The 18,187-nt window shown below is 44.2% G+C and overlaps 1 protein-coding gene across 2 annotated transcripts in view; it reads right to left on the reverse strand.

Annotated features, from left to right (window-relative positions):
• Positions 1–18,187, reverse strand: part of TMEM135 (transmembrane protein 135) — a 1,123,835-nt gene that overhangs the window by 72,233 nt on the left and 1,033,415 nt on the right. For both annotated transcript variants that reach the window (XM_078658433.1, XM_078658434.1), the window contains exons 8-9: positions 7,033–7,179; positions 4,912–4,981 (exon numbers count right to left, since the gene is read on the reverse strand). In XM_078658433.1, coding sequence (XP_078514559.1) covers positions 4,912–4,981; positions 7,033–7,179 — 217 coding nt within the window. The remainder of the gene's footprint in view (positions 1–4,911; positions 4,982–7,032; positions 7,180–18,187) is intronic.

Raw genomic sequence — 18,187 nt, forward strand, 5'->3', positions numbered from 1 at the left:
ACACACAAAGTAATTATCTGAAGTACCTGGGACTACTGTGGCAATGTGTGCTTTTGTGGGACCAAAAAACATAATTTTGCTTTTAGCCTTCTTTCTTTTTTAGACTGTCGAAAAATGATTCAGAGGGGGAAAAGGAAGCAGAAGTATTAAAGGCTGGAAAAAGTCTGAGACAGGCTTAGGGGAGAAAAAGGAGCGAGAAGACAAAAGGCAAGAAAAAAAGAGTTAAGGAAAGTGCCGGCAAATGCCTCTTTTTGTATGGTTACCCTCATTTGTTCTGAATGGACGCTGGAGATTTTTTATCTGCTATCCAGGCCCCTGTGCATGTGCTTTGACCCTTATAACATGTATAAATGAGCTACACTCCTGATTGGCATATTCAACTTACATATACATCCCATGTATATTGTACCCAGGGGCCTGTAAGTCAAATGTCACTAGTGGACTGCAACACATTTTTGTGCCAACAGTAAAGTGACAATGTAAAGCATGTCACCAGGCCTGACACTGCAGCCTGGGTAGACAATTTTAAAACACTTAATTCTACAAATTCTATCTATAAAATCACTTGCCAGGCCTTGATATTCCTTTTTAATACTCTACCCTAAGCTAGGCCTTATATGCCCTTAAGGCAGCGTACACAGTATTTAGAAAGTAGGACATGGATATTTTATGTTTTCCATGTCCTGGCTGTGTAAGACATCTAACGTAAATTTTACGTTTCCGCTGTGCTTGTGAAATCTATTGTATTTAATATAAATTTGAAAAGGGGCTTACATCCCGCCCTTACTTTTCAACGGTGTGTGTGCTTGCCACTTACTTTTCTTCTGTTTCTATTGGATGTAGCCTACTATTTCCTGTTGTTCATTATGTGTTTCTCTCATCAGTGTCCTGTTGCCCAAGTACTTTTTTTAATTCCCTGCTTGTTGAACTTTTATTTACGTTTTGCCTGCACAGCACTTGCGCTGTGCTGGTCCTCAAAAGGTCTGGGTCATCCTGAAGGTTCATTCCAAATCCATCATCATATGTATAGATAGTTTTGTTCTTCCTTGTTCACTTTGGCCAATGTCTCTAGTGCAGCAGAGCCGTACTTCTCATTTGTAAGAACCCAGCTACTACATTCACTGAGTTCTTCCTTTTTAGACTGTAAAGCGGCAACGTTATCTTATCTTGGCCCGCTCCTTACTACAACTCCCACCAGCCCCATGTGCCTCCTCTCCCTTTGATTATCCTTTGTTCTTCATTCCTTTGGCCAATGCCTTTAATGCAGCAAAGGTATGTCGTCCACTTTTGCCATACCAACTACAACATCCGCTTCATTTTTTCTTTCTTAGTCTATAAAAGGGGATCGCTACATTCTGCCGGCCCACCCACGACTAGCACACCCATCAGCCTCTATGCCTCCACATGACTCAAGACTGCTAATCAATGTTTCCAACGGTTCCGGAGACTCAATGCACATGCGCCTGCCTCTTTCTAGAGACATGTTCCATTACAAGCATGCCCTTGCCGAGAGACATTCTCTTGATGAACTGACTACAACATTTCCGGTGCCACAAACATGACGGATCACACTTTACATCATTTGATCATTACAACTTAACTTTCAGATGATATGCTACGATCTAGGTAATCGGCAAGAACTGCACTTGGGGGTCTACTTCACCCTACGGGAGACTTTCCTGAAAATTACGATTGAGACCTGAATCCGGCAGTCAAGGGGTCAGTGTACTAGGAAGAAAGGGTTTCTTGAACTTATTTTGCACAACTGCTCACCAAGCTAAAACTTAAAAAACAAATTAAGTTATTACTAATCACATAGGGGAAACCTATTGCATTTGCCAACGCTTCTTCACAGTGGCAAGGATGACTCTACCATAGGAAAGCACTGGGGTACATTATAACATCCAATGATACTTAAGTTTGGGAGTAGCTCAAAAAATTATTTAAGGACTTATTTTAATAGTAATTGAAAACGTAATGGTCAAGTGCTATTTTATATTACTATTTGGAAAATTATTCTTTTTCTCCCTGAGTCAAATGTGCCTTTCTTCCAATGTTCACTGTCACACAGGAGCTGAATGACAGCTCAATTAGGTGTGAAGTGGCTCCCACAGCTGAGTCAAAGGTTCACCTTTCCCTGACAGGATGGCCATCAGGAGCCTAAATAACTTAAAAGGAAACCTACCCTGTCATTGGCAGACATAGCTCACACCTAGTCCTGCCTCCCTTTTGTCTTCATAACCAACCTGTCTCCAAACCCAGTGCACATGCTGCAGTCATAAGAAAAACACTTGTCATCTTATCCAAATTGAATGGGTGGGACCGTTGACTCATTGTGGGTGGTCTCCTGGCCGATGTGATGGCAGTCGGCGGTCTGACCGATCGCCATCATAATCCGGCCCTAAGCGTGAAACAAGATTAATTTACATTAGCCAAACAAACATAAGTGAGGTTCTTGTAGAGGGCAGATCCTGTACTGAATTGTGCTCTCAAACTAGGTGGTTAAGGAATATTATTAGAACATTGGAATGTTGGGAGCTCCATTGAAAACAATGGAATGTTCCGGGATTATAATGGCTGCTCCAACATTCCAATGTTTCTTTGTTCACAACTCTGGCTGTGAACAAAGGCTTCAGGGAGCCCGAGGGGATTCCAATCCCCTCACGCTCCCATGAGGCTTTGTTCTTTTTTGTTAGAACATTCTGCCCTCTAGTGGCAAAATGTTCTAATAGCCTTATAGCCCTTCGTAGCTGGGCTATACCGGCTATTAAAGTCCCTCTCCCTTGTAAAGGCCCTCGCCGGACTGGAGAGGGTCTTTAATAGCCGGTATAGCCCTATACGGCGAGCTATAAGGCTATATGATAGATAGTGAAGTAAAGTAATAAGCTGAGGATCACAAAGGGACATTTTAATCTAGGGTTGCATATTTGGAGTTCAAGAGGCTGTTAGGCTACAGCTTTCTCTTTTCCAATTACCACCAAATATCAGTGCTTTGTGTTCAATTATTAAATATTGTTATTCGATTAGTGCTATTATATAAAGTTAAATAAATATAAGTTTCATACTTTAAATCAAACTGACACTCTACACATATGTATACATGTGTACAGTCATAAGATTTAAAGGTGTGCTTTTCTGTGTGGAAAGTTCCCACAGACAGTAAAGCTCAAACAGGTGACAGAACATGCCTGTGTAAAATCATGCTGCACTTCACGAGCCTCTCTTTGGAGAGCTGGACCCCAAGAAGCCAATGCTGTGAAGGCTTAGGTGATCTTGTGGTTTTTAGGGCTGGCTAACCCTGGAAACCCTTTACTATCACCTCAAGCTAACCTCTCTGAACCCTACAAACGTGTTGCTACCTCTTAATGCTATCCATCCCTAAACCTCAAAAATTGTTACAGCTACCATTCCCTGAATTCTGAACCCCATACTACCTCTTAACAATACCCTTTCCTGAACCCTGAAAAACTCCTTGCTACCTTTCCCTAAACCCTACAATCCTCTTAAGGCTCACCTTCCCTGCACCCCAAAAACCTTTTACTACCACTTAATCCTACCCTTTCCTGCCCCCTAAAGCCCCTTACTACCCCTTAAGAATACCCTAACGTCTTCAAACCCTTATTGATACCCTTCCTTGAACCAAGAAAACCCTTTACTAACCATTAGTGTTATCCATCACTGAACCCTAAAAGACTTAACTACCCCATAAGATTACCCTTTCTTGAGCCCTAAAAACCCTTACTGTTACTCTTCCCTGAACTCTAAAATCCTCCTACTTCCCTTTAACGCTCCCTGCCCCTGAGCACTAAAAAATAATCATACTATCCCTTAATGGTACCATTCACTGATCCCTAAAGCCCTTTTCTGTCCCTTAAGGCTACCCTTAACCTGTGGCCAGGTAAAGCGTACTGAATTTAACCCTGAAGTATTATTCACTTTTCCTATGTTCTCTCTTTATGCTCCTCTGCCTTATCGACTTATCACATAATCTTTGCTCAACAGCTCCCTGCATTTTCACTCCTTGTAATTTCACGACTTCAATTCTATAGTCACTTTTGCATCTTTACTCTATTTCTCATGTGTATCTCTTTTCCTTTCGCCTCTCACTCACCGTACCCCATTTCGCTATAACAGTCATGTCATTCTCTCCCCTCTCACTGTACACCTCTGGCATGCTCTGTCATAGCCCTGAAGGGTCTGAAAAAGTTCACACAGGAGTGAAAGTGCTATGATGCAAATGAATGAATATGGTTTTGTGCTTTCAGTCAGCCCCTTATAAACTGCAAACGGTTTCACAAAAAATCGTAAATAAGCATTAATTTATGTGGCCTGCCATAGAATTTAATTGAATTCCTACCAAATAGGTTGAATATTACCAGATAGCTGAGCGTACATTGGTAACATTATATCGATTTGCCATTTAGTTACTGTTAGCTGTCAAACATGGTTCCCAGTGAAAAGGACAGTACCTACAAGCATATAATTTAATGACATAAATGTCCAGATAGTTGTGCTGGTCCAGCCCCTGTACCTTGGACTCTGCTGTGCTCTATCCCCTTGGGCAGCACACAAGTCCAAAAAATGACCCTCTCCTTCCAGCTGATATTAAATTTTTTTGTTATCTTGAATATGTTGAAAAGGCAAATAAAGTTGAAAATAATAAGCAGGAAGTCCCTCAGCAGGTACACAATAAAGCTTCAAGTTCGACTGTAAAGTCAGCAGACATCCTATCAGCTTTCAAACCAACATACAAGAGAACATGGAATTAACAGATGTGCCCGCTATCCAATAGACTTGCAACTTGTGCATTGAACTTTTGGATAAGGTCACTTTTTCGTTTGTATCCCTTCCTTTTTTATATCAATTTAATTCAGTCATTTAAAAAAAAAAAAAGTATTTTGTAGAACGTACCTTAATGCAATAAGAAATGCAATTATCTTCATAATGCTTGCAACATCTGTGCCGCGGCCCATGCTTGCATCTACGAATGAAACCACAGTATGTCAAACTGGTGGAGTTGAAAACTCTTTCATTACATTTAGGAGCTGTAGCGTTCCTATTAGCCCCCGCGGCCCATTAAAAAAAAGAAAGCCTACAGGTCTGGCTTTTCATGAACAACAGCGACAAAGCAACAAGGTCTGCATTTTGCTAGTGGGGAAGTGTATCTTTATGTGTTGCTGCCAGTCCTGGCTGACTGCATTTGTTAATCCCAGCAGTCCTAGAAAGATTTATCACAGTGAAGCAATCTCTCGGGCTACAACAACATGGAAGATACGAGCAAAGGCCCCTTTGAGGAACTGACTGAGAGTTAAGCTGAGATGGCAAAGAATAAAGTTACAAAATCGTTAAAAACGAGTCAAAAGAGGAAGAGTGATTTGTAGGAGATGAACTTAAAAGGCATTCGCGGCAAAATATAGCATGGTAGATACAACGGGCCAATATATTCTGTTCAGAAGTAAAAATGCTTTTGTGCCTGCAAGTCTTCATAGTGTGAACAAACAAGCTGTAAATTGAACATATTATCAAGAAAGCAAAGCAACACAAATGAACTTGCACGTGTGATTAGTGAATAGCCTTATCTGGTCATGAAGAAACACATGACGTCCTTCCTACACAAAAAAACAAGCATTTGCAATGCAATCGGTCTACATTTGTGAAAGTTTGAGTTTTGGGCGTTGCAAATGATTTTTTTAAATTCATTTTTAGTTCTTTGTAGTGGAGTGGATGCATGTTGTTAGGAGTGGAATTATGTGGTTTGAATTGGAATTGTTAGTTGAGGAATTGTGTGGGTTGTAATTGTGTGAGGTGTCGTGTGTTTGTGTATTGTAAATATGTGGTATGGTAAACAGATAGGGGTGACATGTGTATAAAATAGATAGAAAGTAAGAATGAGAGGGATACGTAGTTTGTGTATGAAGTGGTGAATGAAATGTAGACAAAGTAGTATAAATAGTGTGTGAGAAAGAGATGGACGGGGAGAGAATGTTACAGATGTATAAAGAGGCCACGGTTGTGCATGTAGAAGATAGTGAAAGAAGAGGAGGAGAGTGTGTGTGTGTTGGTATTATTTGAAAGTTATGGTATTGAAAGTGTGTCGAAACACATGAAGTGAACTAATATAAATACTGGATTAGTGTGTGAGAGCAAGAAAGTGGTGTGAGAGAAAGCATGCAGGAGAGGGAGTTGTGGGAGGGTTATTTTTTGGGGGGTGTGAGGTGGAGTTGTACCCAGTTCGAGGATGTAAAGGTAATATGTGTTACTAGGCAGTTTAGGTTATAGGGTGTGTGAGGGAGGGCTGTGAGGGGGCAGTGTCATTGTGAGATGAGAGGAGGTAGTGTGAGGAAGATATGAGATTGTATTATACACAACCATTTGGAGCCCTCTTCCACATCCAGAAAGCCCACCCGTGAGGTGAATAAATCCAGCCTGCCAAAAGAAGCATCCTTTGGGGCAAATGTCAGCATTAGGACTAACACATTCTTTGGGTAACTTTACCTCTCATCTCCACACTCTGGTTCACCGAAGCTGGAAAGACCCGAGGACAGAGCAAAACACCTCATCAAAAGGTCTAGGAACGTAACAACTGAGTTTGTAACCCATACTCTGGCGAATAGTTAGTAAGGAGAGGACTATCCAAAATAGCCTTAGACTAGAAGTAACGAAGATTATTTGTAATAAATGATGACACTGTAATCTATGGAAGTGAACAAAAATATCTATGAAATACAAGGTATCTTAATCTTTCGAGGATAAGGACTCAAATATCATCAACATGACAAATAAAGATTATTTGTGGTGAATGGTGCCACTGTAATCTAGGGAAGTGAACATAAAATATCTATAAAATACAAAGTATTCTTAACTTAATCTTTTCAGGACAATGACTCTTATTTAATAGGTAACCTACTCAGTGATAGAATCCATATGTAAGCGATCAAATATTATCCTCCTTATAGAATGCATCTGCAAACAGCTTCGTGTACATAGACAATCCTCACACTCATCAGCACCCAGATCACAATAGATACTCACACTGAATCCAGAAGTTTCCTTGTGAGAGTGATGACGTTCATTCGTCTTGAAACCTCCTCATTTGCTTTTATCTTCTTTTCAGGCTTGGCATACACAGCTTCGGGCAACACGGAATGTGAGGGAATTTCCTCCTTTCCCACAATGAATCTTAACGAAAAGAACAAATACTCAAAACTGTCTTGTTTTAATATAGTCAATACACTTCGTGTGAAGATCATCAATTTAGAGTCTATAAAGCAGCATTTTTAACGATTAACCTCACCACTTGGGAAAAAGCATAAGGAAAAATCACACCTAACATTAAACAAAAGCAAGGAGGACGTTATGTCCACAATATAGCAAATTGATTGCTTAAAAAAGTACATTCTTTAGATGACGCTCCTCATTTTCTGCAAACTGCTCTTACGACCGGCCCACTGATCTCTTTCTGTGAAGGGAGCATCTCTTCTGGAACAGACTCTTGGACCATCTACATCTTTGATCCAGCAGGATGTCTCTCAAGTAGTTAAATTTCTTCTAACTAATGGAATTACATGGGGTTCATTACGATGGCGGGTGGACTCGAGTACGCCCGCCACCCTAGCGGTGCCTGGGAAGGCCCGCCTGCAACGCGGCAGTCCCATGTAAAATTACGATGAGGCCGCCATGGTGGCGATCGCATCTTGTATGTTTACCATTGTGGCGGGTGCTGCTGGCTACAGCACCCGCTGCAATAGTAAAAATGCATGTAGTGCCTTTCCCTGCACTACGTGACAGGCACCACGCGGTGCCTGCCACTCAGTGCAGGGAAATGCAGTGCACAACCACCTACCCCAGCTCAAGGGGGGCCCACCACGGCCCCCAAAACCAATCCCTGCCAGCCTTTCCATGGCGGTTAACCCACAATGGCTGCGGCCAGCATCTTACTATGTCGGACGGTGCCTGCTAGGCACCGCCACCATTTTACACATGCTGACCGCTCCACCAGGCAATTGTAAAGATTGCCTGCGGCGGAAGCGTGTCGGGCGGTCTTTGCGACTGCTGCGGTCTGAAAGCGATTCCCCCCACCATCGTAATGTGGCAGGGGAAACTGCTGGCGGTGGCGGGTCTTCCACCATCGTAATGACCCTCCTGATTTTGCACTATGCATTTCTTTTTTTTACATTGTTTAGTCTTTACTCATTTTATGTCATTTCAGGTTTACCTCCCTTGCTTCTCTTTTCCTGCACTCTTTTTTTTATTTTTTTGCCTTTCTTTAACTCTTCTTTTTTACCTTATGGGAATGCCCATGTCCTACATTTTTCTTTATTCCTTTTCCTTTCTTTTTATTCCCGATTCCCTACAAGTTCAAAGTATTGTAAGAATAATCACAGTCAAAGTCTTGAAATAAAAAGTGATCTTAAATTTTGAAGCAAAACCATATCTTACTACTATGGACACCTTAATTGGCTTAAATCTCAAACGGTCAAACTTGTTTCCTATAAACAGGAAGTTATGCATTTTGAGGTATTAATATAAACATAAGGGAGTTGGAATAATGGGCTGTGTGAGAGCTACAACATCTTGCCATATGTCCATATCCTACCTCTAACATCTTACTCAAGGGGACAGCACAACAGGGCAGGTGAAATTTCACTGGAGCAGCACTCTTCCCTAGCAGGTAATTTTCAGAAGGATGTAGCAAAATACTGGCTAGAAAAATATCAGTATGAAATACCATACAGGTTCCCAAATGTAAAAGGGAATCCCAACCTGTCAGTGCCAGGTAGCTTCAGTCATGCTATGATGCCATAATTAAATTTACGTGAGGACTCCAGCAACTAGTACCAAGACAATGTTTTTGTTAAGACCGACAACATGACCGCCCTCAAACACGCTACCCGCAAGCACCACCAGCTCATCCGCACCACCAAGAAGAAATCCCTGAAGGAACGACTGGACAACAACGCCCACGACAGCAAAGAGCTCTTCACTATCATCAAGGAGTTCTCCAACCCCAGCACCAGCACCAACGACATCACTCCGTCACAAGACCTCACCGATCTCAAAAACTTCCGCCCCATCTCGCTCCTCCCTTTTCCTGCTAAAGTCATCGAGAAGATCGTCAACAGACAGCTGACCGCCTTCCTCGAGACGAACGGATCCCTCGACCCCTCGCAGTCCGGCTTCAGAGCCAACCACAGCACCGAGACCGCCCTCATCGCAGCCACCGACGACATCCGGACCCTGCTCGACAAGGGGGAAACAGTGGCCCTCATCCTCCTGGACCTCTCCGCTGCGTTCGACACGGTCTGCCACCGCACCCTAGTCCAGCGCCTCAGCAACATCGGTATCCAAGAGAAGGCACTGGAGTGGATCATCTCGTTCCTAGCCGGAAGAACACAAAGAGTCCGCCTCCCCCTGTTTCGCTCCAAGGCCACCGAAGTCATCTGTGGCGTCCCGCAAGGATCTTCACTCAGCCCCACCCTCTTCAACATCTACATGAAACCTCTCGCAGCCATCGCACGCCAGCACAACCTCAACATCATCTCTTACGCCGACGACACCCAGCTGATCCTCTCCCTCACCAGAGACCCCGACACCGCCAGAACCTGCCTACACGAAGGGATGAAAGACGTCGCCGAGTGGATGAAGGACAGCCGCCTGAAACTGAACTCGGACAAGACGGAAGTCCTCATCCTGGGATCTTCGCCCTCCGCCTGGGACGACTCCTGGTGGCCCCCAGCCCTGGGCACCGCACCCAAGCCAACCGACCATGCACGCAACCTGGGCTTCATCCTGGACCCCTCCCTCTCGATGACCAGACAAGTCAACACCGTCTCCTCATCGTGCTTCAACACCCTGCGTATGCTTCGCAAGATCTTCCGCTGGATCCCGACCGAGACCAGGAAGACTGTCACCCAGGCACTCGTCACCAGCCGACGGGACTACGGAAAACGCCCTCTACGCCGGAACCACAGCCTAGCTACAGAAAAGACTCCAGCGCATCCAGAACGCCTCCGCGCGACTCATCCTGGATGTCCCCCGACGCAGCCACATCTCCTGCCACCTGAGGAACCTGCACTGGCTCCCCGTCGACAAGAGGATCACGTTCCGGCTCCTCACCCACGCACACAAGTCTCTCCACGACCTGGGCCCCAAGTACCTCAACGACCGCCTGACCTTCTACACGCCCACCCGCCAGCTACGGTCCACCAGCCTCGCCCTCGCAGCCGTACCACGCATCCGAAGAGCCACCGCCGGAGGAAGATCCTTCTCTTACCTGGCTGCCAAGACTTGGAACTCCCTCCCCATCCACCTTTGGCTGACCCAGGACCATCTCGCCTTCAGGAAACAACTCAAGACCTGGCTGTTCGAGCAGTAGCATACCCCTCCCCCCAAGCGCCTTGAGACCCTCCCGGGTGAGTAGTGCGCTATACAAATGGCATGATTGATTGATTGATTGATTGACTAAGCAGACAAAAAAATACTTGGGCCTCTGAAAGGCAGCATCACCTGCGGAGTCACGTTCCATCGATGTGACAATATTGATATTTTGTCCCAATACTGGATCCCAACTTGGTTGATCATTAGAACTCATCTTTTCAAGATATAGGTGGGTTGCTACCATGTTACAACTCACATAGGAGGGCATATTCAGAGATGAGTGGTAGGTCTCTACCTTGGTATACTTGTAAGATATGTCACATGCAAGAGGAATGGAGCTTTTATCAAACAAGATTGGTGCATTTCATGTGGTGAGAAATGCCATATCAATTCTTATGCAAGAGTCTTGAGTCTACAACTGCCACCCCCAGCTACCATCAACTCTAACTACCATACATGAACACTAGTTCACCCCTAAGGATAAGCGAGAGTCAGGCCTCCGACCAACCCTTATACTAAGAACCTCTGACTTGACAACCCCCAATCCCTTACACTTCTCTGAGGAAGGGAATACCGTATGGTACCTCCTTCCTACACACCAGTCATTTGAGTCAACGAGGTGGGCAGAACGGAAAATCCCTTGGAGCTTAAACAAATATTGCCATAGTCAGGGCTTAGGCAGCGAGAAATTCAGTACGATGGCTTCTGTACCATAAAAGAAAGCAAGCTGCCTTATTTTTGGACTACAAAAGGCTGAATTGCCTTGGGAAAGGTGATTTAGTAATCTTTGGAGCTAACCACAGATTTCTTTTTTCAACTGTTATTATTTTCTGAGATTTTGTTTAGTGCAAATGCGATCATGGTCCTGGAGGAAAAAGAGCTTTACAATATGGTGGAAAATATTACAGTAGGTAGTGATTGATACAGACATGGCAGAAAAGAAACATAACATAAAAACAGAGGAGGCAAACATTTGATATCAAGCCATTTAACTAAAGTGTGGTAAATAAATAAATAATACCCTATTTTTGACTAGATTTATAACATAACAGGTAGCTCAATAAATAAGAGTCAAGATTCGAGGTAGTAGGAGTTTCTGCAGGTTTATTACAGCATAAGGACAGGATCAGGACAACCTGCATGGGAATAGGACAATAAGGCCCGGCAGCTGCGGGGGCTGGGTCTGGGATGAGCGCGCTAACATTCAATAACAAAACACAGGCATATATACATAGCGCGAACACATAGCATTACATTGCAGTAGGCGTAGCAGTGGGTGGAGCAGAAGGCGTGACGCGTAGCAGTCGCGAAAGATAACAGTAAAAAGAGGTGTAACTGGGAGTATACATAGACATGTGATGAAAAACGTAACAGAATATGTCATGAATGGGCGGAAACATAGGAGGGGGCTACCTAAGGAGCCGGGACCTCTAACCTAATGGTGCGCGAAAACTGGCAATGACGTGTTACTAGGAGAAGCTGGGGGCTACGAACTCTGTGTTAGGAGCAGAGACTAGAGTCTGGAGGGTCGGAGCGACATGTACCTAAACCCTATCTGGTATCTGATGTTTAGGGAACATGTTGATATGAACTAGAAGTCATGAGGGGAGAGGCTAACTTGATTCTAAGACTGGACCATGCATTATTCTACATGTAGTGCGTGATGAGGAATACTAAATGACCATTAAATACAGTATTTCTCTAACATGGGGACGAGAAGGCTAGACAATGACGGAAACTATTGATGCAGTTCAGTAGCTTAGGAATGCAGAGGAGGAGTACTGAACTGATAACTGGAACTATAACATACTTTTGGCAGACTCAGAGGCAGAGCCAAGCTGCACCGGGCACTGCGAGGCAGGAAGTAAGTGAAGGGTCGAGGATACAGGTGGGGGCTGTATCGCTCCTCAGCGAGGCTTTCAGGAGACAGGAGCTGAATCTGTGGTCCGGGCCCTTTTGAGGCCTGGAAACGGGGACTTTATAATGAAATAACGTGCACACTGAGAAACGTGGCAACATTACTTACATAGGCCTGATTATTCGTAGTATTCACGAGGACTGGAAAATGACATACCAGAGGTGGACACAACTGTAATTGCGTCATTAATCGGACATGGGGAATAACATATGCATATTGGTCATGCACACATAACATATGATGGATGAGGCGTAGGGACACAGAACATGGCAAAATTTACTTTTCCACATTCCCTCCTTGTCACTACGTTTCCATCAGGAAACATCAATTTTCATGATACCGTCTATCATTTCATACAGTACCATTTGCTCGTCTCGAATTATCTTGGAACGGGACTTAGAACGGGGCTTGGGACTAGGAATACAAGAGGTAGCACACATGCTGCAAATCGCAGGGCCACATTGTATACAGAGGCAGCAGCTAAATATGATCGCTACTGCTATACCTAGAAAGGACAGGACTTTCCATCCCCATGCGGAAATTATATTCCAGAACCAACCTGACCATGTCCAGGTGCCTGGATCTTGATGTAACAGATGGGCAATTTTATGGAGTCTGGTTATAGCTGAATAAACAGACGGCGCGTTATTTGGAATGAAAATGCAGCAACTAGATCCGATGACTCTACAGGCCCCGCCCCTATCGGCCAGTATGACGTCAAGGACGAGACGATTTTGCAAAACAACAAATCTCATAGCAGATTGTTCTTCGGTTAGGTTACCTAGAGCAGAGGCAGTCTCATTTACTACAGCTTCAAGGGTTCTTGTTAACCTACGGATCAGTTTACTATTCTGGACAGGTCCTACAAAGAAGAAGAAACCTTTATTGAAATCTGTATACTGTTCTAGAGTAGTTTCAGTATAATCGACAATTGGGGACTCCCTTCTATGTCTAATGTGTACTAGATGTGTGTTTCTGTGATAATCAGATGGGGCTAGGAAAACAGGTGGCAGTAGGAAGGCAATGTAACAGGTTCCCTCCCAATCGAGGGGCAGACGAACATATGCGGTTTGACCACAAATGAAATAAGAATGACGTGAAGCTTTGAAAACTGATTTCCCACTGTCACTATACTTGATAACAGTAGTACATTCACTATGTCCTACATGTACAGAACCATAATTACGGACACACAATTCGCCTTTGACTGGTAGTACTGAAATAGCAGGTAAGTCTGGAGTAGTATCAGACTGAACATTCAGGACCATGAAATTCGACGAATAATTACCTAAATTATATACTTCATTTTCTAGATCTGAACCTGTTCTGTGGGGGAGACCTTGCTTGTCTGGAAAACATGTACTGTTGAGAAAAGACATATCTGTTGAGGACGACGTTAACGTGGACCATGGACAATTAGTGGCATTGCTGGTCTGGTGTGAGTAATGTAACATACGGATAAATGTGTTGTTGCGCATAGCGAGGCGGTAAGAATATTCGTGAGGAGGCAGATCACTAAACGTGTGCTCTACTGTAGCATTAGCAGACATATTTACATGAGGAACTGGTAAATACAGATAGAACGCATAGCTGGTGCAGGAAATCATTATGCTGAGAAATAATATGAAACTCAGAAAAACGATACATTTGATTGAACTTTGACTGACTCTCTCACTATGGGGGTCTATTTTATACATGTCAGAAACAATTTAACCGTTTCACCTAGGGGAGGACTTATACAATCAAACTGACTGACTTATTTTACTAGACCTTAATTTGAGCTTATACTCCTGTTGCGGAGTTTTCTCTAACAAGGGAGGGGTTGTAATAATGTCTTGTGCGGGACAGTCCTTTAAAACAATGTTCTGGCAATCTTTCGAATCCTGGAAATCCTTGGAAATGTTTCTGGAGACGGATTTCAATCCATTGAAAAGTTTTACATGAGAAAGATGGACCCACCCCTTCCTGCCTTCCAACTTGACGGCAGTTCGGGTGGTCAAGAGGACCTGGCGTGGCTCCTTCCAACGTGGTTCCAGCAGACTTGATCTGTCGAAATTCCGGACCATCACAAGGGAGCCTGGAACGATCTCGTGCGGTGCCACCTCGGTATTGTCTGGAAATGCGGCGGCAACCTGTGAACGACATGAGTTGAGGGCAGACATCAAGGAAGCTAGGTAATCTGTCAGCATATTACATGAAACATCGGTAATACTTCGGGGTCTAGGAGTACCCCACATGTTAGGGGGGCGGCCGAATACGACCTCATACGGGGACAGACCTGATCTGGAATGTGCGACCATGCGCATATAAAACAGAGCGACTGGCAGAGCTACTAGCCAGTCTACACCTTTGTCCTTACAGACTTTTGCAATGCGGATTTTCAGAGTCTGATTATGTCTCTCTACGAGACCGGCTGCTTCAGGATGGCGTACACAATGGAACTTCCACTGGTACCCTAACAAAAGGGAAACGTGCTTCATTAACTCTGAGGAGAATGGCTGACCGTTATCAGAATATACGACTCTAGGGAGTCCATATCTAGGGAAAAATTCACGAACCAACTGCTTGGCAGTGGTCGCGGCTGTGTAATCTGGGACTGGATATGCCTCTGTCCACCTGGACAAAGCGCATACAACTACAAGGACATACTTGAAACCTCGACATCGCTCCATTTGAATATAATCCATCTGGAGGACCTCAAAAGGGTGGTCAGGGGGCTGGAAACCACCTTGTTCCACCGGGACACTTTTACCTGGATTAAACTGACAACATATCATACAGGTACGGACTTTCTGCTTGGCTGCAGCTCGTAAATGCTTGTTGAACCAAATGTTCTGGATACTGTCTAACATAGCTTTTTCTCCTAAATGTGCTGGACTATGTGCGGTATTGATAATGACTTGAACCATAGAATCGGGGAGAAACCATGTGGCTCTACCCTTCGTTAACCATCCTTGATCTGTCTGGACCCCTCCTTGTTCAGACCATTTCTTGATTTCATCGGGAGTAGCATGTAACTGGATATCTATGACATCTTGTGTAGGGTCCTTAACTGTCATGCATATAATCGGATCTGAAGTATGTGTCATGTTAACTGGAATGTCTGGAGTCTGTGCTGTAAGCTTGGCTGTGCGGTCTGCTAGATCATTACCTTGAGAAATAATGTCAGTGACTTTCGTATGTGCTTTACATTTCATGATAGCAATGGATGTCGGTAAATGTATGGCATCTAACAGGGCTTGAATAAGGAGACCATGCTGAATCTTGGTTCCATGAGAAGTCATGAAACCTCTCTCCTGCCAGAGCACTCCGAAGTCGTGTACAACTCCGAATGCGTAACGTGAATCTGTGTAAACATTAACTTTCAGGTTCTTGGCGTGTATACAGGCTTGTGTCAGAGCGACTAGCTCTGCTGCTTGAGCGGACAGGGTATCAATACGGTGTGTTTCAATAACTTCAGTGTCAGTAGTCACTGCATACGCGGCGACTAGTTCTCCTGTACTAGTTCTCATACATGAACCATCCACATAAAGTGTCAGGTCAGGATCTGATAACGGAATGTCTGTCAGGTCTTGTCTTGGCTTTGTCGTAATGTTAACTACTTCCACACAATCATGTGGGTCAGAATTTGAATTAACTGATGGTAACAGTGTAGCAGGATTCAGAACGTTGCAGCGTCTAATTTCTATGTGTGGCTGGAACAGTGTCAATTCATAACCTGTTAAACGTGCAATTGTCAAGTGCTGTGTTTGTGTTCGGTTTAGAAGAACTTCTACTGAATGTGGAACTTGTACGGTCAGGGAATGCCCTAAAACTATGGAATCACTTTGTCTGATAGCTAGTGCTGTGGCTGCAACTGACTTGAGGCACGCAGGCAACGCCTGGGCGACTGGATCTAATGTGCTCGAGAAATAAGCACAGGGCTTGTATTGACCTGCTTGATCTTGTGTGAGAACAGATAATGCTGTACCTTCCCGTTCAGTAACGAAAAGTGTAAAAGGCTTACTGTAGTTCGGTGTAGCTAGAACTGGAGCTTGACATAGGGCTTTCTTTAACTCGTTGAAACTAAGTGTATGTTCAGATGTCCAAGGGAGGACAGTCGATACGGCTGCCTCCTGTGTTGTTAACTGTATCAGTGGCTTGGCTAGAAAGGCATACTGGGGAATCCATTGTCTACAATAAGAAGTAAGGCCGATAAAGGCACGTACCTCCTTCTGGGTTCTGGGCTGGGGAAGACTCGCTATTAACTGGATACGGTCGGGTGTCAACTGCCTACCCCTCTTGGACAGCAAGTGTCCTAAGTATACCACTTGCTGGACACAGAATTGAAGCTTCGAAGGTGACACCTTGTGCCCCATCTCGGCCAGAAAATACAGGACTGTAAGTGATGCTCGCTCGCAAGCACGTTCAGAACGGGCTGTGATCAGTAGATCATCGACATACTGGAGCAGGGCAGTGTCAGTTGGCATGTGAATGTTGTCTAGTTGTCTCTTGAGTGCTTGACTGTAAATACTAGGACTTTCTGTGAAACCTTGAGGAGCGCGTGTAAACATATAGCTCCTTCCATTTAAACAAAATCCGAAAAGAAACTGGCTGTCTGGATGAATTGGAACACTGAAAAATGCATTCTTGAGGTCTATGACAGTGAAAAACATGGCTTCGGAATCAATGGCTGTTAACAGGGAAGAGATATCTGGGACAACTGGGTACTGAGGAATAATACATTTATTAAGCTCTCGTAAATCAATCACTAATCGATATACTGGGGGTGCATTTGGATCAGTACGTTTCATGACTGGAATGATCGGAGAATTACATACATTGGAGTCAGTTTCTACAACTACTCCTTGAGCCATGAGCTCGTCAATAATTTTGGATAAGGCTGCTACAGCCTCAGGTGGCAATCTGTACTGTCTGATTCGTGGTAACACTACACCTGGCTTGAGAGTCACACGATGGGGTGTGATTTGCATGTAACCTACATCAGTTGGACCTTGCGCCCATAAATGCTGTGGAACATTAGACAATCTTGAATCAAAATCTCGTAATACATAGTGACCCTTAAAGTCACGTAGGAACAGTCGTATTCCCTCTGGGGAACAGCAAATAACTGCACCTAACTCTTTCAGTGTCTTAATGCCTAATAGGTTTTCTGGACATGACTTAGTAAGTAACAGATCAGTAGTACGGGACAATGGACCTACTTCTAGAGTGACTGGCTTTGATATCTCGTTAACGATGGGTTTTCCTGAAAATCCAAGGGAAACATTTCTTGAGCCTGAGAGCGGAGCCCCTGGAACTTCGGCGTGACTAATTGTGGTCCTACTTGCCCCTGTATCGATCAAAAACTTTCTGTCTTTCCCTAATACTTGACTGTGAACATAAGGACCTTCTTGATCTACAGGTATCTCGATGAGAGGCAAGCCTACCTCCCTCTCTAGGCTGTTTCATGAATATGACTGGTACTCTGGATACTCGGACTGTGCATACTGGTACATCTGCGATGTAACATGCTGTGTTGCAGCAATAGGCTGCGGTACTGTAACTGTCTGTTGTGCATTCTGTGACTGAGGAGTCTGTGAAACTTGTTCTTGTCTCGGCGGACGTGGTCTTTCTTTAGTCTTACCAGTAGCTATGTTGTGTTTCAGAACTGCACACTCGTTTATAAAATGACCTGGCTGTTTACAATAATTGCAGTTCCCTTTAACGGGAGCTGCAGGATGACTGGCTTGATTCGGACCCCTCTTCTGACTGTCTTGAGGAATAGATTGTGCAACTAGCACTTTCATTTTCGTGTCTTTCATACGTTTTCTCTCGTGTTCTTGCTCTTCTCTGATTCTATTCTGGTGATACTGGAGCATCTGGAGCATCTGGGACGGAGTATTTGCTTGC

This window comes from Lissotriton helveticus, chromosome 8, assembly GCF_964261635.1.
Source record: "Lissotriton helveticus chromosome 8, aLisHel1.1, whole genome shotgun sequence".
NCBI lineage: Eukaryota > Metazoa > Chordata > Amphibia > Caudata > Salamandridae > Lissotriton > Lissotriton helveticus.